General features: G+C 45.5%; 1 protein-coding gene across 4 annotated transcripts in view; it reads right to left on the bottom strand.

Moving 5' to 3' along the window:
* Positions 1-3,498: 3,498 nt before the first annotated feature.
* The window catches only part of USP43 (ubiquitin specific peptidase 43), a 146,607-nt gene continuing 127,702 nt past the window's right edge, over positions 3,499-22,403 (bottom strand). For 2 of the 4 annotated variants that reach the window (XM_061616496.1, XM_061616495.1), the window contains 7 exons: positions 18,221-18,324; positions 11,950-12,027; positions 10,148-10,277; positions 9,520-9,847; positions 8,672-8,830; positions 6,258-6,416; positions 3,501-5,057 (listed from right to left, as the gene is read on the bottom strand). In XM_061616496.1, coding sequence (XP_061472480.1) covers positions 4,036-5,057; positions 6,258-6,416; positions 8,672-8,830; positions 9,520-9,847; positions 10,148-10,277; positions 11,950-12,027; positions 18,221-18,324 — 1,980 coding nt within the window. In that variant the 3' untranslated portion in view covers positions 3,501-4,035. Of the gene's footprint in view, positions 5,058-6,257; positions 6,417-8,671; positions 8,831-9,519; positions 9,848-10,147; positions 10,278-11,949; positions 12,028-18,220; positions 18,325-22,403 lie in introns of all 4 variants that reach the window. The other 2 variants (XM_061616494.1, XM_061616493.1) reach the window with 2 other exon arrangements.

Genomic DNA, 22,403 nt, shown 5'->3' on the forward strand with positions numbered 1-22,403 from the left:
CATAGCTTGCTCTGCTCCCACTGCAGTTGCTAGGCAATGGCTTAACAAAAGAGCCCCCAGAGAGTGGGAGATTGCTCACTCCATCCCCCATATCAACAAAGCTCAGCCTGTTGCAGCCTGGTGAGGGAACATATTTGATATGGTTGACCGGTAGGTTGTGCCAGGAAGTTAATTAGTCCAAAGCCACACTCTCATACACACTTAAGAGCTTTTTTCCTGAGAGTCTGGGATACCAGGGTTGTCATTCAGCTGGATAGCCTTTCCTTCACAGATGTTGGGAACAGAACAACACTAGGCAGTGGAACAGAAAGCATGAGCATGAATACCCTCTGATGAACATCTGCAGACCAGTTTCTTTCATGGCGCTAGAAAGAACTGCACAGAGAGGGCAGTAAATGGTCTACTGAATAAGTGAATCCCACACCAGCACTATATATTGGATTCCACAGACTGCACTGCTTGCACAGGGGCAACCATGGCACATGTCTGGAGCACACCTCTTTGCTGTCTCAGCATTCTCTCTTCCAGACATTCGCTCTTGACTCCCTACAGTCTGGTTTTTGCTCTCTGCACTCTTGAGATTGCAGTCTCCTAAATTACCAACAACTTTCACATTGCCAAATCCAAAGATCTCTATACTTTCTCCTTAACCACCCTGCAGATTTTGATACAATTGATCACTCACTCCTACTCAACTACTCCCATGCCCTAGGTTTCAGTAACTGACCTTATCTGATGTTTTTCCTGCCTATTTTTACTCAACCTTTCTATGACACATATAGGAAGTGGAAGGAAGGCCAGGCCACAAAGGATGAGTACAGACAGGTAGCACTGAATTACAGGGATGGCGTCAGGAAGGCTAAAGCTGAGAATGGGCTGAGTTTAGTGAGGCATGCTAAAAGCAAAAAAAACACCTTTCTTCAGGTACATTCATATTAAAAGAAAGAGAAAAGAAATGGTGGTTCAGTTCCTCTGTGAGTGTGGCAAAATGATAACAGATGACAAAGAAAAGGCGTAAGTTCTCAATTCCTACTTTGGTTCAGTCTTCTCCCAAAACAGGGTCTATGACCCTCCTGGCAGCAGCAAGATTGCAGCTTTTGGTTGATAGACAAATGGGCAAGGAATACCTAATTACTTTGAACAAGTTCAAATCTCCAGGGCCCAAATGAACTGCATCCTAAGTAATGAAGAAACTGTCTGAAGAGCTCTCGTAACCACTGTCTATTATCTTTGTGAAATTGTGGAAGATGGGTGAAGTGCTGGATGACTGGAGGACTAATGTTGTCTCTATCTGAAAAAAGGAGGAACCTGGGAACTATAGACCAGTCAGTCTGACATCGATCCCTGGGAAAATTCTGGTGCAGATTATAAAGCGGTCAATCTGTAAGCAACTTGAAAACAATGCAGTGATTACTAGAAGCCAACATGGATTTCTCAAGAACAAATCCTACCAAACCAATCTTATCTCATTTTCTAATAGGGTAACTTCCCTGGTAGACTGTGGGAATGCTGTAGATATATCAGCAAAGCTTTTGACAAAGTGCCCCATGATATTCTGATTAGCAAGATAGCTAAATGTGGGCTGGATGGAACAACTATCAGGTGGATCCACAGTTGGCTACAGAATTGTATTCAAAGACTGCTTATCAAACTGGGGAAGGTAATGAGTGGGGTACCGCAGGGCTTGGTCCTGGGCTTAGTGCTCTCCAACATTTTTGTTAATGACTTGCATGAGGAGATGCAGGGAATGCTTATCAGATATGCAGATGACACAAAATTGGGTGGGATAGCTAATACCCTGGAAAACAAAAACAAAATTCGAATTGACCTTGATAGGATGGAGAACTTGATAGGATGGAAAACAACAGAATGAAATTTAACAGGGATAACTGTAAAGTTTTACACCCAGGAAAAAGAACCCAAATGCACAGTTGTAAGATAGGGGATACTGGGCTCAGCTATACTACAAGCGAGAAGAATCTTGCAATTGTTGTTGATCACAATATGTGCCAACAGTGTGATGTGGCTGCAAATAAGACAAATGCTATTTTAGGCTGCATTAACAGAAGTATAGTTTCTAAATTGCATGAAGTACTAGTTCCCTTCTTTTTGGCACTTGTTATGCCTCATCTTGAGTACTGCATCCAGTTCTGGACATTTAAGGAGGATGCAGATAAACTGGAACAGGAGGAGGGCAACAAGGATGATCAAGGGACTGGAAACAAAGCCTATGAGGAGAGACTTGAAGAACTGGGCACTGTTCCTGGGAGACATCAACGTACATGGCTTCAAGTATTACCCATATGCTGATGACCTCCCAGCTCCACATTTCTACTGCAGAACTTTCTCCCACCGTTCCATACCATAATGCTTAACTGTCTTTCTGATTATTTCTGCTTGGACGTTTCATCATTGCCTCAAACTTAGTATGTCTGACCAGACTTCTTTAATGTCTTCCAAAGGCTTCATCTCCTTTTATCCTTTCTGTTGCTATTGTCACCCATCCTGTTGATAAAGCAGGAAGTCTTGGCTTTATCTCGGACTCCTCTTTGCTCCTCATATTAAAACTGTCACCAAGTCATGCTTTTTCCTGGATAGCATTGTGAAAATGCAACCCTTCTTCTCTGCCAAGTCAATGAAGACTCTGGTTCATGCTCTAAGAATTCCATGCCTTGCCTACTGCAGCCTTCCTTTTTGTGGCCTTATCTCTGCTCCCTCACATCTAACTGAAAGCCTGCCATCAAAACGCTTCACCTCTCTTGTGACAAAAGTGTTTTGGGAGATGGTCCTTTGCCATTATGGAGTACCGCCACAACTTTTTTTGCTGCCCATGGCAACCATTTTGTGCTGGCACTCACCGCACTTTAAAGTATGAGTACTTGCACCTCATTTTTTAACCAAAAAAGAGCACTGCTGGATCCAACACAAATTCATTGTCCTTACCTTCAATGCTCTCTGTAGCCTGACCCCCCTGGCTCATAGATGACAGGCACTGACCTTCATTCCTCCAGCTCTGTTGCCTTTGACAATCCAAAATCCTCTTGCTTTCTCAAAAGACTCCACCCTTTCTCCCTTGCATCAGTTGGCCATTGCCAGAAAGCAACATATTGGTGAGGTGGCTCAGGAAGCAGCTTGCTAGAGGAAAGGAAGAGTATGCAGGCGTGTCTGTTTGCTCGGGGCAAGAATATGAAGTGGAGCCACAAGCAGGGTCACCTAATGGCAGTAACTCAAGTTCCAGCAGCCGCAGGTACCATCAAACATTTCACACACTAAGGAAGTTCTAGCTTTGATCACTGCTGGTGTATAAGGAAGGTGCTCCAGGATATTTACAGAGTTGCCCCCACAGCCCCCTTTTTTACTGTGTATTTAATGCATTGAAAGGCTTCCAGAAGAATGCTTCAGTGTTCATTTCCAACCAATTAGAAGACAAAAACAAATTATCCCTCCCCCTTGCCTGACTATCCCAGTGAACAGACAACGTTGGATTAACCCACCCATTTCCATTGCAGATTCCCCAAACCATTGAGGCTCGCCACTCATTTGAGACATTTTTAATAACAAATAGATCTGTAAAACCCAAAGATCTGCAGAAAATAGAAAAGCTGGGATTATTGCATAGGGCATTGTTTAGATTCTTCCCCTATTCTTTCCCTCCCCATTACCTGGTAGCAAAATAACTGCTGTCACAACACAGCACATCCTCTTTCCAGCATCAGTAAAACTATCTCTCCGTACAGAATAAATACTTTTCACTCTAAGACTCTCCCACCTGATCTCTCCCCCCCCCTCTCTCCCCCCTCCCATTCTAAGCCCATGGTCCACAAGCCCTCTCTGGCATCTTCATTCCCATCAACACAATGATGTCACTCAGCACCCTGTGAGTTTGGTGACTGCTGGTTGAGTGAGAACCCCTTGCGAAACAAGCACCAGCCAAACTTTCCAGCAGTCAGCAGATCTTATCCAAAGGCCTCGAGACCTTCCAAGCACCCAGAGGTGGCACTCTTTCAGTATCTGCAGATGGAACCATAGGCTAGCTCAGAAGCTGGATTCGGGTACAGCTATTCTCCTGCCCAGGGACGCCGTGTGATATCTTGCCCGCTGGAAGGTGCCACAAGAAACCCCCTCTAGAGCTAGTGGTGGTGTGTAATTCTGCAAGGAGACACTGTTATTTGCCTTGCAGAGGGTGGATGACCTGCTCAGCAACCAGTCACTCCTTCCCTTGCTGCTGCAGGAGCTCTGAGCATGTTTGATGTCCAACTCAGAACGGCAGATCCGCCCATTGGGCAGCCCCTCTGTGGAGCTGCGACCCAGGGCACAGCTGCTTGCCCTGCTCCCATTAATGGAACTCAATGTACCATTGGAGAGAAACACTCGGGAAGATGCCATGGCTGGCAGCATGGCACCATGCCTGTCCGACTCACTGTGCCGCTTGGGGTCCCTCCGCAGGAAGCCAGCTCTGAAGACAGCCAGCTTCCCCTCTGGCTGCCTCTCACCCTCAGGCTCCCTCTCTCCAACACAGTGCCTGACCTTTTGGTCTTGGATTCCCCTGCTCTTGGGTTGATAGCTGGGTGGGGGCACATTTGTCCCAGTGCGCAAGGTCCCATTGATGTTTACTTTGTACTTGGGCTCCTCATCTTTTATTGGAGGTACCGCACTGAGAGAGAGCACCAATTTCTTGGGTGTCCGTGGCTGCTCGCCTACATCCTCCTTTGGCTTCCCTGCTCTTTTCAGGGTGCTTGTGTTTTCCATGCTGGTGCTCTCAGTGGTGCCCTTGCCCGTGAGCGGATTGGCTTTGGCTTTGGTGAGTGAAGGCCCATTCTCCTCCCCGTCCTTGGTCATGAGAGGGACAATGGACTCATTTGTGAACCGAGGTCTGCGACCAGACTCCAGGTATTCAACGAGCTCCCCAGAAGGCTCTGCTGGCCACTCTTTGGATATGAAGGACCAACGCAAGGGCATTTGCTTGGGGACTCCCAGTTTGGCCTTACTGGGGGAAGCTTTCAGGCTGATGCTTCTGCCTTGCACACCGCGCACCAGGGGTCGTGACTCAAAGCCACCTAAAAAAAAAAAAAATTAAGATGGTTGGCAGGAGCGCAAGTGTCTGAAGTCAGTGAAGTCAAGCCTACTCACAACACAGAAATGTGGAGGCTCGTTTAACAAAGTGCAGAATAGTGATGTTGCCAAGACTTGCATTTCTGGGCTTGAGTGACCATTAGTACCCCTGAATTCTTCTCGGACTCAGATCTTAATCCAAGCCAGAGAATAATTTCCCTACTTCCCTCTTTCAATTTTGTCTCCTTTTCACCCACCCATTAATCCTCCAACATCCCCCTCCCCTCATCCTTCCCACCCCATTTATCTGGCTGCTGAAATTGCAACAGCCTTTAGGGAAATTACATTTCCTGAATGCTGTTTCTGTGTGTCATGCTGAGAAGCAACACACCAGACACTGGAAAGCAGAAGAGAGATGTTCCTCCTGATTTTTGCAAAGCACCAATAGCAGCTAGGTCAGTGAAGTAGGAGGGGATGGGGAAGGTGGTTGGAAGATTGATGGGGGTGGGCTCAAAGGAGTAAGGGTTCAGTCTAAATTTGGACTGGTTTGCAAATAAGTGCACCTGTTTCCCCAGTTCTTGGTTTCTTCAAGCCAATTAATTCAAGATTCAGGGGAGTGGGAAGCTTGCCCATCATAGGATGATAGGAAGCTCCCTGATACTGAGTCAGACCATTGGTCCAACTAGTTCAGTATTGTCTATGCTGGTATTGACTGGCAGGATTTCAGGCAGTTTTCTCTCCCAATCCTACCTGGAGATGCCAGGATTGAACCTGGGACCTTCTGCGTGCAAAGCAGATGCTCCACCACTGAGCTATTTGGGTACAGGCTCAGGTGGGAAAATGAAGGGACTAATCACAGAGCTGGAGATCAGTTTAAAACACCTGAGGAACATTTGTCCCTGGAAGTGTGCAATGGGGCCCAGTGAAGGGTGCACCAGATGGAGAACCAGAAGATCGAGGTTATGGCCATGTGGCACTTGTGTAGCTCACTTCTAAGCCCTTTGGGGCCTAGCTGCTGATTGGGCTCCCGAGTCCACAGGCTGCCACTGAGAGGCATTCAGCAAAAGGGGGAGCACAGAACACTGCAAGCCTTGCCGTGCTCTCAAAACTGACAAAGGCTGGGGACCTGCTCTGCCAGGTGGAGAGGTGGACTTTGTTCTAGAAAAGCAATGTGTGTAGCAAGCAGAACAGCACAGATCAGGCACCTTTCTCCTGGCCGGTGCTGGCATTGGTGGGGGTAGGTGAGTCAGGCATTTTTGTCAGAGATGGGCATGTAGCAGAGCTCCGGGACACCAGGCTCTCTCGCTTGTTGCTTCCACTGAGCCGTGCCAGCCAGTGCTCAGAGACGGAGGAACTGGTGGAACCTGCAAGAGAAATCCAAAAGGTAAAAGTGTTGTGGAGAGAACCTTCCCCCAAGGACTCCACAGCTGCACTGGATGGGAATAATCCTTTTCACCTGCCTATGTGCATGTTCAGGTTCAACCATCCAATGAATATCGAATTGCCTAGAGGCCTGAATGCATAAAAACAGACCCAAAGGAATCTTGTAGAGAAGGGCAAGCTGAGCTTTCAAATTCTGGAAATGGCATTGCCCATTTCTGAGTCAATCCATATTCTGCCACTCCCACTTCCAGTTTCACAGTCAGGGATATTTACAGGCTTCAGAGATCCCTTACTGCAGGGGTGGGGAACCCTTTGGCTCTGAGCACCAGATCTTTATCTGACCCCACCCTGTGGGTGGGGCTGTCTACCTGTCAATCACATGACATCAGGATGACATCATATAGTTGCCAGTTGGGTTGCCCCGCCCAACTGTCAAAATCCCTTGCACTTGCAAAGCCTGCCCCATGCTGATTCTTTCAACTTCCATTTTGTAGGTTTGTCGTTCCAAGCCTCCCATCAGGCTTCACAATCACAGCTTGAAAGGACGGGGTGTGGAGAGGCTCGGAAAGCCCAACCTCCAAAAAGGATCAGCGCAGGGCAGGCTTTCCAAAAAAACTGATCTGTTTGCTTTTGCTGTGCGCAGACAGGGACTCTGACATGGACTGCTCCATGGCTCAGCAATGAAGAAACAAACACTTGTTTTGCAGTGCTGTTTGATTTGCAGTGCTGCTGTGATCTCTAAAGCAGGGGAAGGAGAAAGAGTGAGAGAGAGACTGTTTCAAAATGCTTTAAGACAGTCCTGCACTCCTGTCTAAGCATGGGACTGCGGCAACAGTCTAAAAGCAAGTGCTCTTTGAAGCTCTCCCTGCCCTCCAAAGTTCGCTCCAGTGATCTTCAAAAGAGGGGAGAGACTGCTTCAAAGATTGCTGTGAAATAAGTGCCTGTTTTTTCATCACTGTGCAATGCAGCAGTCCATGCCAGAGATGAAGTCTGCTTGCAAAAGCAAACAGACCTGTTTTGTTGTTTTTTTTGGAAAACCTGCCCTGTGCTGATCCTTTTTGGAGGTTGAAGGGATCAGTGTGGGGCAAGCTTTCTAAGAAGGTCCTGCCCATCAGCTGATGTCACCAGTGATATCAGCTGATGGACAGGTAGGCATGATTTGAGGAAAAATAGTCTCAAGGGCCAAATGGGACCCCTGAAGGGCCATGATTTGCCCAGAGGCTGGAGGTTCCCCACACCTGCCTTAATGTCAAATGAGAGTTTTCCATAAGTAGGAAATCTCTCCTGGCTGAATAAAGCATTTGAGTTAAGCAGGGTGCAACTGTGGAAACTGATTCTGCATGCAGTGGGGGATCCCAGAGGATCTTTGAGGCAAGCAGATCCATTGCAAGAGGGGCAGGCTCCCCTGTCAAAGTCAGCCAGGAATTGTGGGAAGCAGTGAGCTTTGCCAGGAGAGGTTTAGGTGGGGCTTCGCTTGGCCAACTAAACGTGTCATTTTGGGGAATTAGAACTGGGTTGGTTGGAGCGAGATAAGGCAGGAAATTGTTGAGCATTAGGAACCTCTAAAAGCAAATAAATTGCAGGAAATGAAGCAGGAAAGGAGGGGAGCAGGGAAGAGTTTTTTTAATGGACATTGAATCTTGGGGAGGGGACAGATTAATAAATGTTGCATTAAGAAAAAAGCAAGTAACAAAAACGAAAATACCAGGAGTTTTGACAACATGTGGGGTATTGTGCTTCAACAGCAAAAAACCCCCCTCAAAATATGACTCAGAACACATTGTGAAAAGTTTTGCTGACATTTTGCTCCCTCTCCACTCCCTTACAAAAGCCTGGATCATTGGGTGGGGAGGATCAAAGGGGTGGATTCCATCTGAATTTGGATAAGCTCTGAAATAAACCAAGGTGTGTCCTGATTTTCAGAGAAATAGCTTGGTTTCTGCTCAAGGCAATTGACAGGAGTTGCAGGGGGGGAACCATCTTAAAGCCTTTGGAAATTGGAAGCTTGTGCAATGGGACCTACAATGGCCTCACATCAGGAGAAGACAGATTTGCAATTAATCCCACTGGACTGATTGGGCCCACATCCATTACTTACATCAGCACGGGTCTCAAGACTCATGCTCTAAAATCCAGTACAATGTTTGTTAGAATTCCAAGTGCGAGTCAATTTCCCCAGCAAAAGACACACAACTGAATATAACAAGCAGCAGTGCCACTAACAAACCCTACGAACCTCTAACAGAGCTTCCACCAGACCAGCTTGGAACTACACTGTGCCGCTGGTAGAAGAGGATGTAGGCTCCGCGCGTGCTGACTTCATCCTCCAAGACTGGTTCCACAGTGCTGTCATCATAGCTGTACCAGTGACCATCCAAGGTGTTGCGGCAGTAGGCTGGGGACAGAGTAGGCACCAAGTTACACTAACAGGTGGGGCTGAACTCCCCCCAGGTATGTGGCTTATTTTGGCACTGCTGAGACATCCTGACAAATCCTACTGACCTCTCCTGAGACGGAGTAGCTCATACTAGAACATTCCAGAAGAGGGAGGGAAGGTCACTGGGTAGCAGGGTAATTTTCTATCATATGATCAGGCAAAGTAGATAGTAAAATTTGTTCTGTGCCTGCAAACAGAATAGGAACTTCTTGCTCTTTTTCTGTTTGATGAGCTACTTTTATTCCACATGGCTGTGATTGTCCTACACATGCACCCTTTATGCAAATGCATGGCATTCAGCATCCTAAGAATCTCAGCCTTAAACAAACAAGTTTCTAGCTCTTCCAGCTCTGGAGATAAGTTTGAAAATGTCTGGGAATGAGCTAAGAAGTGCTTCCAAGGGGTACGATTTGAGTGCCTTCTCCTGTCCAAAATTAGTAGAAGCAGAATAAAATATGCAAAATATGGATTTATACCCACATTCACTTTATTATACTAATATATTCATTTTGCAGAATTAGTAATTTCTTGACGAAGAATTTTGATTTCCCCTCTCTGCTCCCCAATTTCAGCAAACTCATTCGCTTTAGCAGCACTTGCCCAGAAATATACTGACTCCTGCGCGTCTTATTCACTGGAACACTCACCTGTATAATGTCCACCCTGCATGCTGCCATGATGATTGCAGACAGCATACAGGTCATAGAGGAAGTTACAATGGCCATTTTCCAGTGTGGGGTGTTTCCAGGGGCCCCACTTGCTGCCGCGGCTGCGCTTAGCCACATGGGGAGCCATGTCGAGCCCACGCAAGGGGAAGTGCACCAGTGTGGACAGCTTGTGGCGCTCCTCGCCCACCTGCCGGAAACGCTTCAGGTGAATGATGAGGATATCAGGCAGTGTCCATAGGCTGAGCTTTACCATGCCCTGTTGAAGCACCTGGCAGTGGGGACAGCGCCAGGCATCATCAGGGGCCAGCTGCAGGGAAAGAGAGAACGTTACTGAAGCACAGACTCAGCTACCCCTTGAATGGGAGAAAGGGGACAGCACTGCTTGATGGGAATACTCCAGCAGCAGGCAATGCCCACCTCTTCTAGAACCCCCTATTAGATCCCTCTGAGCCAAAGTGAGGCTGGGGAAACCAGATGGGCACTCCCATTCCTGTTCAGAGAGCAAGTTGCTTTGCAATCTGCCAAACACTGGGGACAGACCTGCTCTTGTAATCTCTGTCACACCAATCTGAATCGCACCATGCACTTGGCACTCATCCAAGGATACCTGCTCCTCCTTGGTGTAGAGCTGGAAGCATTCGTCCAGGGTACAGCTATGCTGCTGTTGGTGGAGCTGCTGCTTCAGCCTCACACTTTCTGCATCCTCAACCACTTCTTCCTGGATGCTGCCAAACAAGCTGCAAAAATGCAGATGAGTAGGTAAGAAGTTGGGATGGGATCCATCAGCCGGTGCCAGTTCAAAGCATTTCATTGACCTCACAGGTTAGCATCGGCGCGAGTTTGTTTTGTATCCCTAGTCGCTGCTTTGCTGTTAGCAGGGAATCGTGCAAATGAACATCATGAAAAAATCCCCCATGAGTGGAGAGCCTCAGGCCCTGAAGGAAAAGGTGGCCCTTCTGGTTTCTCTACCTGGTCCTCAGAACTCTCCCCAGGGCACACCCCTCACGGACCCTGGTTCACACCCCAAATGCTTCTGCCTAGCTGAAATATTGGACCTTGGATTCTGATACTGCCTTGTTCTTGTCTGGATGGAGGATAGAGAGGGGTGTGTGAAGAAATTAGCCTACTGTGCAAAGGCAAACGTTACAGCCTTCAGGTGGAAAAGGGCTCCTTATCCCTGCCCTAATCATAAGAAGTCAAGCAGGAACCAAAGCCTCCTTTGTACAGATGCTTATCCAAAACAAGAGAATTCAATTTCATACAGAAGACAAGGCTATTCTGGGACATCAGGCAAAGCTTTCCCATGATGGGAAGCGATTTGGGCAGCCCCTACGAGGAGATTTTTTTTTCTACTTTCCTTTGGAATTCAGGCTTTTTACTGTGCCTCAAATCATGCCCACTTCAAAATGCCAAAACGTCACTCATTCATATACGCCCCATTCACTTGACTGGCCACATGGGGTGCCTTGCCAAGCCCACACAGGGAGAAGTGCACCAGCGTGGGGAGCTTGTGGCACTGTTCCAACAGCAGGAAGGTTTCAAGAGGCATTCAAGAACCACAGGGCTGGAAGGATCCAAATAACACCCTACTCAGCCCCTTTCTGCATAGATTCATCATCGGACCTAAAAAAGAAAACTCTAAGCCTAGTTAAAACTAGGACTGTTTAAGTAAAACACTGCACTGAAAATCCTTTTGGGCAGCACACTTGTGCCCACAATGATGGATGGCCAGAGAGATTTGCCACAACCTTTCTTCTCGTCACACTATGGCCCCTTTCACACTGCACTTTATTCCGTTATTCTGACGATTTATTTCCTGTTAATTTGCACATAAAATTTGAGCTTTCAAACGACATAACGGGTAGCTCCGGAATTCTGGTGGAATGTATTGGAAGTTGAGCGCTAATTTCTGTAATAAATGATACCTGAAAAATTCCAATAGCAGGCTGGGAAACCGGAAGATTGCGGGAGTTTTGCGCTAGCTGCCGCTGCTCACATGACAGCCCTCCCAGCATGCAGTGTGTTCCCGCCCTTACCAACAGCCCTCCCAGCATGCAGCCTTCGCTCAGCCTGTGCTGCTGCTGCTTATGCTCAACCAGAGCCTCTGCTGCTGCGCTGCCACGCCTCTCAGCTGATCGCGATCACGCCTCTTTCCACCCCCCCACGCACCGAAAGAACAGGCCTCAAACCAGCTCATCCGGTGTCGCATGAGGCCAAATGAAAGGGGGGGGGGAGAAAAACTGTGCTCTGTGTGTGAAAGACTGTTGCGCAAAATGCCGGTATAACAGGTACTGCAGTGTGAAAGGGATTTTTGAAATATGGAACGAAGCGCTACCTTTTTAATCCGGTAAACTAGCGCTATTAGCCCCATGTGTGAAAGCAGCCTATGTATTTGCAATGCAGACTCACCATTCTTTGGTGTTCACATCCCACTCGATCACCAGCTTCACATGAGCAGGACCACCAGGACCACCAAACTTGAGTGCTCTGCAGGAAGAAGGAGCTATCAGATATATGTGGGGTTAGGGGATGGCACAGGCTCTAGGGAGTAGCATTGAATGAAATGATTCAGACTAGCATCCAGAACCCTGAAGCTTAAGGCAGAGAACATGGGGAATCCCACGAGCCCTTGAAGAATCCTGGGTCAGAGACCATAATTTCAAAGAAGCTTGACCTGAAGTTCTCTTGCTTAGGGACAAATGGCCTGATAGTGACCCGTAAAACAATCCCTGATTAAGTGTGACTTGTGTGAATACCTCCAGGCAGCTGCACAGGCAAGAGAACAGCACCTTTTGCCCTTTTCTCATTTACTATTGCCAAGTGTCCATTATTTTAAAGAGTTTCCTGTTCCATGACAGCCTAACAGCTGAGCTTTTCTTGTGGTTATTCCAGACGGGGTGTGCTGTCTCTGGCTTGTGAAGAACTTGAAAGAAACTGTTTTGCTAATACTTTAAAGCTAGCATTCTCTCATATAAGGTCAATCACACAATTGTTTTAAACAAGCAAAATTGTTTTAATAAAACCGAACAAAGTAGAAGATGCAGAGGTGTTATTTTTCTGTCACAAAAAAGTAACTTTCACACTGGCATCTTATCAGTGCAGTCCCTAGGCCAGGCTTTCCCAACCTGGTGGCCTCCATATGTTATCAGACTCCAACTTCCATCAGTCCGAGCCAACATGGTCAGTGGCCAGGAATTTATTTATTTATTAAATTTATATCCCACTCTTCCTCCCAGTAGGAATAATGGGTGCTATAGTCCAAAACATCTGGAGGGCACCATGTTGAGAGAAGGCTACTTTGGACCACAAAATGATATTACCTTAATATTTTAGATCTTATTTTTCACAACATCTGGAGAAAGGTAAGATAAGCAAAAAGACAGCCAGCAAATTGAAGAGCTGCCATCACTCCCAAGTCTATTTGTTCTAACCAAAGAGAAGGCCAGGGCTGCACCTCAGCCAGATCCACACAAAAGGTCAGAGTATGGCTCCTTGCCTGCATCAGTTAACCACTACAGCACAGAGCCTGTGGGTTCCATGTCAGAGCAGGAAGCTTCAGGGTCTCCATACGCCAGCAGGGGGCAGGCTCCTCCCACAGAATCTATAGTTCATCTTCCCTATTTTTAAAAAACTGTTCATGGAGGTCCCAGATTGCATACACACTAGCAGAAAAAAAAATTCAGGAAGAAGGGAACAGATTTGTGTCCCACACGATGCTCATTTTTTCACATTCCAAGTATAGAGATCTGATGAAGCTCCTTAGCCCTCCTTCTCTACTGAAATGAATTCTAAGTACATCTGAGCTGAACTGAAAGTATATCCTCTCCCATTTACCCTAGCCTCAATTTTCTTCCTTTGCTTTTGTAGATCCCCCAACATCCAGAGTGTTGAAGGTGTTACTGTAAGTTCCTCAGGGGAGAGACCTGTCTTCTTCGTGTTACTGTAAAATGTCATACACTCTAATGGCACTAAATAGATCAGGACGACGACGACGGCAACAATGCTTGGTGATTAGAATTTGCTTACTGAGCCATTTACGAATGGGGAGGGGAACCCTACCAGGGAAGAGAGGAGCACCATCTTGTCCCTGCAGTGTCCTGCTAAGCAGCAACAACGCCACTTTTGGGATGATGGTGGTGAGGCACTACTCCACTGTGCCAGTCCTTCCCGGCACCAGGGACCATGGTTTGTTTCACTCCAACAAACCATGATAAGTAAGCAAAGAACGAAGCTTGACTATAAATTGTGGGTTCTGAGAGCAAAACAAACCGCATTCTTTGGTTCAGGTGTAATATTATACCAGGGATCATGGTTTGTTTCCTCTTGGCACGAACTGGCAGAAGTGAGGCACAGAACAGCAAAGTGGGAGCAATTCACTCATGCATGGTAAGCCAGGGTTTATTCTTTACCGTGGTATGCAGATGAAGTCTCTTACTAATTACATGATCATGAGCTTGCAAGGAATAAAGATCTGGGCCAAAAAAGACAGTGAATCGTACCCCCAGAAAAAAAACGTTAGCCTTTACTCCTAGTCTCTCAGTACGGGTATGGAGTATGGACAAATGTGGCCCACCAGGAGATTATCTGCCCAAAGCTCAAGAAGGAGTTGAGATGGTTGAACAGGCAGAGAAGAATCTGCAGCATACGAGCCTTCTCTCAGGAGGGAAGAGCTGAAGGGGGAAGTGGGGAGAGAGGAGGCAGTTGCACCTGACCTGCAAGGGTTCTGGAGAAGGACCTGACGAAGGTGCAATTTCACAGACTCAACTTTTTAATATGGAGAATCACTAATGGAATGAATTTTGTCAAAAGATGCTGCTGACAGATGGATCATTTAGAAGTAAATGAAGCTGAAGCCTAAGGATGTAAGAGTAGCCCTGCTAGTCAGACAAAAGGTTCTTGCATCCCGTTGCCAACACTGGTGTTTCCAGCAAGTCCACAAACAGGGCTTGAAGGCAATAGCCCTTCCCTTGTCTGTCCCCACTGCACAAGCATCTGGCATTCCAGAGGTATTCAGTACTGCCCCGAGCATGTTTCCGTGCTAGGACTCAGTCCTGGAGGAAGTATAGTAAGCATACAGAACATGTCTCTGACCATGTGCAAAGTGCCATTGACTAAAAACTGCCTCATCCTTCACATACACAATCTATCACTGCATTCTGCAGGAGAAGGCATTCCGCACGGAACTTTACTGTGGCGGCACCTACCCTCTGGAACTCCCTCTCATTGCATATCAGACAGAAGCCTACTCTGTTGTCTTTTCAACACTTCCTAAACAAGCGTTCTAAAATCTTTATCCCAGATGTTAGCTGTTCTGGAATTGAACTGATTTTATGTGTGCTGTTGTTTTAAATTGTTTATATATATATATATATATATATATATATAAATGTTTTTAGGTATGCAATTGTTTTAACTGGATTTTTATTATTTGCAACTGTTTGATATATATTATGTTGTAAATTGCTTCGGGATTCCTCATGGGAAGCATTTATTTTATTTATTGTATTTATTTACAAAAATATTTGTATATCCCTATTTTGTTAAACACATCAAAGTGGTTTACAACACGTTAAAAACAACCACCACCACCATATAATAAAAAACATTAAAAATACAATAAAAACAAAGGACAAGTGTTGTGAGAAAAGCATATTCTTAATTGCCTGTATAAGCCTGGCAAATTCAGACCAGGTGGCAGGTCAAAGATTAAACCTTTAATCTTTTCCATCCCTACAACAGGCACCTTCCTTTTTGATGGGCCCCACACACACATCACAAGCTCCAGGTAGCACCCAAAAATATCACCAACCTGGTGCTGTGATGAGCCCCTGGTGCATGGAAGGGATGTTTAGGTTGGGTCTCTGCTTCATTCCAGCTAAGCTCCATGGCTTAGTCCATGTCTCTCCCAGTCCTGCTCCAAACTCTTCAATGGGGATCCCTGTAAAGCCCCTGGAGGCCAGTGTGCAATGCAATTCGCATGCATTGTGGCACACAATGAGAGCACCTGATTCAGTCCCTGTTTCCTGGAGACATGACCTGAGCTTACATTATCTTTGACTAGAATCCAGCTAGCAGCAGTGAGGTATTAATTAATTGGCCCCACCACAACTGCTCGACAGCAATGCACGTCCAGGTGGGCACGCCGCTTGAGAGGCAGCACTGGTGCTTAGGATTGCCAGGCGCAGTACACAGTTATGGTGTCAAGAGGGAAGGATGGAGGAAGCTCCACAGAAAGAAATGAGCTGCCCTGGATCTATTTAGCTACACCTACTCAGTATGAGGTGAGGAACCCTAGCTACAAGAGCCATCCATCCAACTGATCAAACCAATAAAGGTAACTGGCAAAAACTGCCAAGTTTACACAACCAAAAAGAATCCCTTAGTAGCACCTCCTTCTGGGCCTTCTGCACCTGGCAGTGCAAGCTTAACATAGGGCATCACAAGCCCATTAATCCATTGCATAATCAGCAAAGCTACATTGTGGGCCCATCCAATCTTTCTGATCTGATGTCATAGACACCCGGTGCTGCTGATGCACCCCACTCTCTTTCTCAGAGAGCAGAAGCTGGCCAAGGATATGGCAACTCAAAGCTGTTGCCACTACTGAAAGAGATGCTATCTTTTGCCATCTTCCAAGGATATCGTACTCGATTCCACACCAGCAGTTTGTCACTTTGATGACAACGCAGAAGATGACCTCAGTGATAGCATCCAGCCTCTGGAATGCTCTACTTTGGGTAATTTGTGAGGTGGAGCCAGTAATGACATTTAAAGGCCTCTTTAAAAACTTCTATATTTACCCATGCTTTCCTGGACTCTTACTCTTAAAAATTTTGTTCTGTACACTGGTCAGCTTTCTTTGTGATACAGAGCTGTGTCTTTATCTTGTTCTTAATCTAGTTTTATGGCAATTCAATTCAATGCTGTTTGCATTTTTATTGACATCATATTTTTATTGTAAACTACTTAAAGATTTTTTTATTACATCAACCAATATAACATGTTTATATATAAGTAATAAATAAACCCCACTGGAACCTGGAACTGTTCTGAGATTGAGAGCAGCTTTTAGATCACAGGGTCAGCAAGATCACATATTCAGCAAGATGCTAAATCTCTTGCTTCAGGCATTACTTTGAACACATGGCTGACAATGGCAGTGCAGTGGGAGATGCCTAAACTTGAGACTTGCTTTTTCCTATTTTTATTAATGACTTGGATGAGGAGGTACAGAGCATGCTTATCAAATTTGCAGATGATACAAAATTGGGGGGCATAGCTAATACTGTGGAAGACAGAAAGAAAATTCAAAGGGACCTTGATAGGCTGGAGCATTGGGCTGAAAACAACAGAATGAAATTCAACAGGGATAAATGCAAAGTTCTACACTTAGGAAAAAGAAACCAAAGGCACAGTTATAAGATGGGGGATACTTGGCTCAGCAATACGACATGTGAGAAGGATCTTGGAACTGTTATTGATCACAAGCTGAGTATGAGTCAACAGCGCGATGTGGCTGAAAAAAAGGCAAATGCTATATTAGGCTGCATTAACAGAAGTATAGTTTCCAAATCGCGTGAAGTATTAGTTCCCCTCTATTCAGCACTGGCTAGGCCTCATCTTGAATACTGCGTCCAGTTCTGGTCTCCGCACTTCAAGAAGGATGCAGACAAACTGGAACAGTTTCAGAGGAGGGCAACAAGGATGATCAGGGGACTGGAAACAAAGCCCTATGAGGAGAGACTGAAAGAACTGGGCATGTTTAGCCTGGAGAAGAGAAGACTGAGGGGAGATATAGCACTCTTCAAGTACAGGAAAGGTTGTCACACAGAGGAGGGCCAGGATCTCTTCTTGATCGTCCCAGAGTGCAGGACACGGAATAATGGGCTCTAGTTGCAGGAAGCCAGATTTCGACTGGACATCAGGAAAAACTTCCTAACTGTTAGAGCCATACGACAATGGAATCAATTACCTGGAGAGGTAGTGGGCTCTCCAACCCTGGAGGCATTCAAGAGGCAGCTGGACAGCCATCTGTCAGGAATGCTTTGATTTGGATTCCTGCATTGAGCAGGGGGTTGGACTTGATGACAACAACAACAACGAGGAGTGGCTAGCATCCAAACCAGGAAAAGGGTTTGAATACACAATAAATTCCTGTTTTTTCTAGCATCTTGGTTTTCACCCCCCTTTTTTTTCCTGGTTGGACTTGATGGCCTTATAGGCCCCTTCCAACTCTACTATTGTATGATTCTACTCTCAGTATGAGTACAGGTTCCAGGAGGTGAGTAAGAATAGTCTTAACAGGCCTTGGTACCAACATCAATGCGCCAAGTTGGATACAATGCACGTAGAGAGGAGGTTTTGGTTGCTGCCCTGCAATCACAGAAACCCCTTGATAGTTATGTGTGTAATGTTTTATATGAATGTATGAGTGTGCCACCTATGCAGAGAACAGGGAATCTTAACAATTTATTATTAGAGCAGAGGGCTCCTTGATACCTAGGCAGCAAGAGGAGGAGGAACAGAGGTTGTAAGATAAAGTTAGGGAAGGAGTAGCTCAGTAAACAGTATGCATGCAGCTGATGAGAGAATAGATTAGGTAGATCCTCTCCCCTGCTCTTTGATTACAGGATCCCTTTAGTCATTCATTCTAGCAATACCTTCACGTCTAATCTCTTACCTGTCCACCGCTGGATGGTAGAGAGGCCAGCTGTCCTGAGGAGAGAGGTAGCTGCAAAGTGCAGAGCCTCCAGCCACTCGCACCTGGAACAGCCTCCCAGTAGCCTGAAAAAGACAAAGAAGGAGGAGAATTAATGAGGCAAAGGATTCCATGCTCTCCTCTCCCTCCCTGGGGAAGACTGTTGTGATATCAGGGGCTCAGGAGGGGCAGACCAGAAGCCAAAAGATGAGGCAGAAAAGGAGAAAACCCAATGAGGCAGCAGTACTTTGGGAAAAACACTGTGTGGCTAATCTTTTGTGTAATATATCCTTCAGGAAGCAAATCAAGGTGTCTCCAACAGCTATTTAATGAGCATCTTACTATGGCATGGTTAACACAGCTGGTTGCCTCTGCAGGAAAGTGGGCTGCAGCCCCTCTTTAGCATTTGCAGGGGTGAGAACACGGTTGTGCAGAAATGATAGTAATAAAAACAAAATTAAAAAATACTACCCTAAACATGCCCGATCTCATCTGATCTCAGAAGCTAAGCAAGGTCAGGTCTGGTTAGTACTTGGATGGGAGACCACCTGGGAATGCCAGGTGCCGTTGGCTTAGAGGAAGGCAATGGTAAACCACCTCTGAATACCTCTTACCATGAAAACCCTATGAATATATCCAAAAAAGATGCATAGGGTCTCCATAAGTTGTAATTGACTTAAAGACATATAACAACAATAGGATTGTTGATGTAGCTCATTTCTGAAGTACTCAGACACTTCACATACATTATTATTTCACTTATCCTTAGAGCAGGATAGTCTTAGAGCTGTGGCCCTCCAGATGTTGTTGGACTCCAACTCCCATCAGCCCCAGTCAGCATGATCAATGGTCAGGGATGATGGGAGCTGTAGTCCAACAAGAGCCAGAGGGCCACAGGTTCTATCCCAGCTTTTGAACAACCATGTAAGCTACAATATTTGTGACCCATTATTGTGGACATGGGGCTGGGGCTGGGATAATAAGGGGCAGTCTAAGGCTGCTTAATGAGTTCATGGCCAACATGAAAGTTGGACTTCACAGTTCATGCTCTTAGCCACTCTTAATCATGGCAGCATTTCCTCCTCACTACCTTCCATAGCTTTAGGTTTAAGCCATTTTCTCCCCATCCAGCCCATTTCCTATATTAGAACTGGACTGGGGGAAAGCTGCTTAAGCAAAAGGATTATCCCTCCTCTGCCCCACTTTATACATGCACAGGGCAAGCATGTATTTAACATACGCAGAGTTGCACCACACATCTAGTTTGGCCCTTGCATGGAATGCGATGTGCGTTTTTTGGATGCCACATCTGTATCTTAAGATCCATAAAAATATATTATCTGAACTAAACACTACTCGTATATCTTAGACTTAAACTGTCCAGCCTTCATAAGGAAGGGCCTACGTGACTCAGTGGCAGAGCACCCACTTTGCACGCAGAAGGTCCCAGGTTCAATGCCTGCAATCTCCAGGTAGCACTGGAAGAGAACCCCACCTGAATCCCTGGAGAGCCACTGTTGGAGAGCTACTGAGATAGATGGACCAATGACTAAATGTCACAGATGGTCTGACTAAAGTCTAAAGCAGCCTTTTATGGTCCTGGTTGCTACTACTGTGAGTTCCCAAGATATGTGCAAAATAGACACTCCCCAAAGGCAATTCCGCAATTTGTTTATAGCTACCTTTGATAAATGCCCCATATAGGTTGCATTACACTAAAAGATATGGATAGACTCTTGTGATTTGAATGTATGAAGTCAGCCCACTGGGTCCATCAAGCACAGAATTGTCTCCTATCACTGACAGCAGCTCTCCAAGGTTTCAGGCCAGGGAATCTTCTCTAGCTCTGGGATCCCTTTAAACTGGAGATGCATCCCCGTCAAAGAGCTGTTGAAAAGTCATGCCTGTACCTAAGGGTCTATGAAGAACATTTGATACTTTTCCAACACAGGGATAATTTCTACATAGCAATAAAAATGTACAGCACATGTATACTGCCTTGTGTTAGGAAACCAGGTACAGTTCTAGCCCCTACTTATGTCACTGAACAACACGTATCTTTCTCTCTCCTCTAGATAGCAACTGTAGTGCTGGGCAAAATCTGTTCCCAACACTGGACTGTGTGTGGCTGCCACTGAGTGGGGTCCCACGGGGGAGGGGGAGTATTCCTTGCAATGTTACTGTTTCTCTTTATAGCCCTGTCATGGGCCCACCCATCCTAATGTCAGGATAAATAATGGGTAATAAATCTCAGAGCAACAATTTTATTCAAACTTTCAAGGCGGTTAAAGAAAGAGTGACAAAAAAAGCTGTCTCCACTCTTTCAGTGCATGCTTATGAGCGGAGCCATGCTTTTAATTTCCATAGGAGGCCTCAGTATTGTGGATTAATTAATCTAAAACAAAGAGTGTGAGCCTGATAATGCACTTAAAATAAAGAGCATGTTCGTGCAGGCAGACGGATCCCAGATACCACCACAATCTCACTTGGCTTCCGCTCCATCTGAAAATTATTTCGCATTGTACAACCTTTTGCCCCTGGTGCCGCTTGCAATTTCCCAATTGTCATACAAATGGACTAATTTACTCCTCTCTCCCCCTCTGTAATGCTGTTTTGTCATTAAAACCAGAGTGTGATTAGCCAATACATTCCGGAATTCATTATGTTTTGTGTCCAGCTTCCTCATCTTCTTGACAGAGACTGTAATGAGACCTGATGAGGGGACAAATATGAATCCATTATCTTGACACTGTTCAGATTATAATCCACAGTTATCTTAGATAGATGTCAGAAAGAGTGATGTGCCCCCCACCTGAGTGCTGCCTGAATTTAGGACGTGAACGTAGAGCAACCAACAACTCTGCCCTTCTCCTGCTTCAACTCACCTCACATAGCTTCTTCCTGCAAGAGTTGGTGTCATTTCAAAATTAGCTTCATTAAATCCCCATCCGCATGGAGTTGAGGAAGCAACACCAAACTCCACTTTTACATAATCAATCGATAAAACTGTGCTGCAATTTGGAGCATTTCTATGCACAGAAAAGCATCGGAGAATGAGAGATACGGGAAAGGATTTCCCCCACCTCCTTATGCGAGAGCCCCTAAACAGCCATCTATTGACCTACACAGGGCAACAGCTGAGCGCCTCATCCTCCAAGCTCAAGGAAAATAAATTGGTTCTGAGCTCTAAGTATCTGCCACCTGGAAGCAGGATTCAGGGTACCAGAAAACCATTGTGGAGCGAACACATCTCCAAATATCAACTGAAGAACAGCTCCAGGACTAGGGATAGAATCCGTTGACTGGTGCTGGTTTGAAAGCATTTCATCAACCTAACAGTCTGACATGGATTCGAGTTTGTTTTTTACCCACTATCAGCTGCTTTACTGATCAGTGTTTTTTTGGGCTTGGAAATTTTTTGTTGTTGTTGCGTGCCTCCAAGTCGACCACGACTTATGGCAACCCTGTGAATCAGTGACCTCCATATGTGTTTTTAGGTACTGTAAACCGCCCAGAGAGCTTCGGCTATGGGGCTGTATATAAATACAATAAATAAATAAATAAGAGCATCTGTCGTGAACCACCCTGTTCAGATCTTGTAAGTTCAGGTCTGTGGTTTCCTTTATGGAATCAATCCATCTCTTGTTTGGCCTTCCTCTTTTTCTACTCCCTTCTGTTTTTCCCAGCATTATGGTCTTTTCTAGTGAATCATGTCTTCTCATGATGTGTCCAAAGTATGATAACCTCAATTTCATCATTTTAGCTTCTAGTGACAGTTCTGGTTTAATTTGTTCAAACACCCAATTATTTGTCTTTTTCACAGTCCATGGTATGCACAAAGCTCTCCTCCAACACCACATTTCAAATGAGTTGATTTTTCTCTTATCTTCTTTTTTCACTGTCGCAACTTTCACATCCACACATAGAGATCGGGAATACCATGGTCTGAATGATCCTGACTTTAGTGTTCAGTGATACATCTTTGCATTTTATTGGAAAAATTATCAATATTAATATCAATATTTTAAAAGAAAATATTGATATTCCTTTAAAAATATTGATACTTTGAAGAAAATATCAATTTTTAAAAGGAAAAATTATTCTTACAATCGATGTTTTAGAGGCAGATTTTTTTTTAAAAAGTCTCTTTTCAAAAATAGCTGTA

The sequence above is a fragment of the Rhineura floridana genome, chromosome 3 (assembly GCF_030035675.1).
Source record: "Rhineura floridana isolate rRhiFlo1 chromosome 3, rRhiFlo1.hap2, whole genome shotgun sequence".
In the NCBI taxonomy this organism is placed as follows: Eukaryota; Metazoa; Chordata; class Lepidosauria; order Squamata; family Rhineuridae; genus Rhineura; species Rhineura floridana.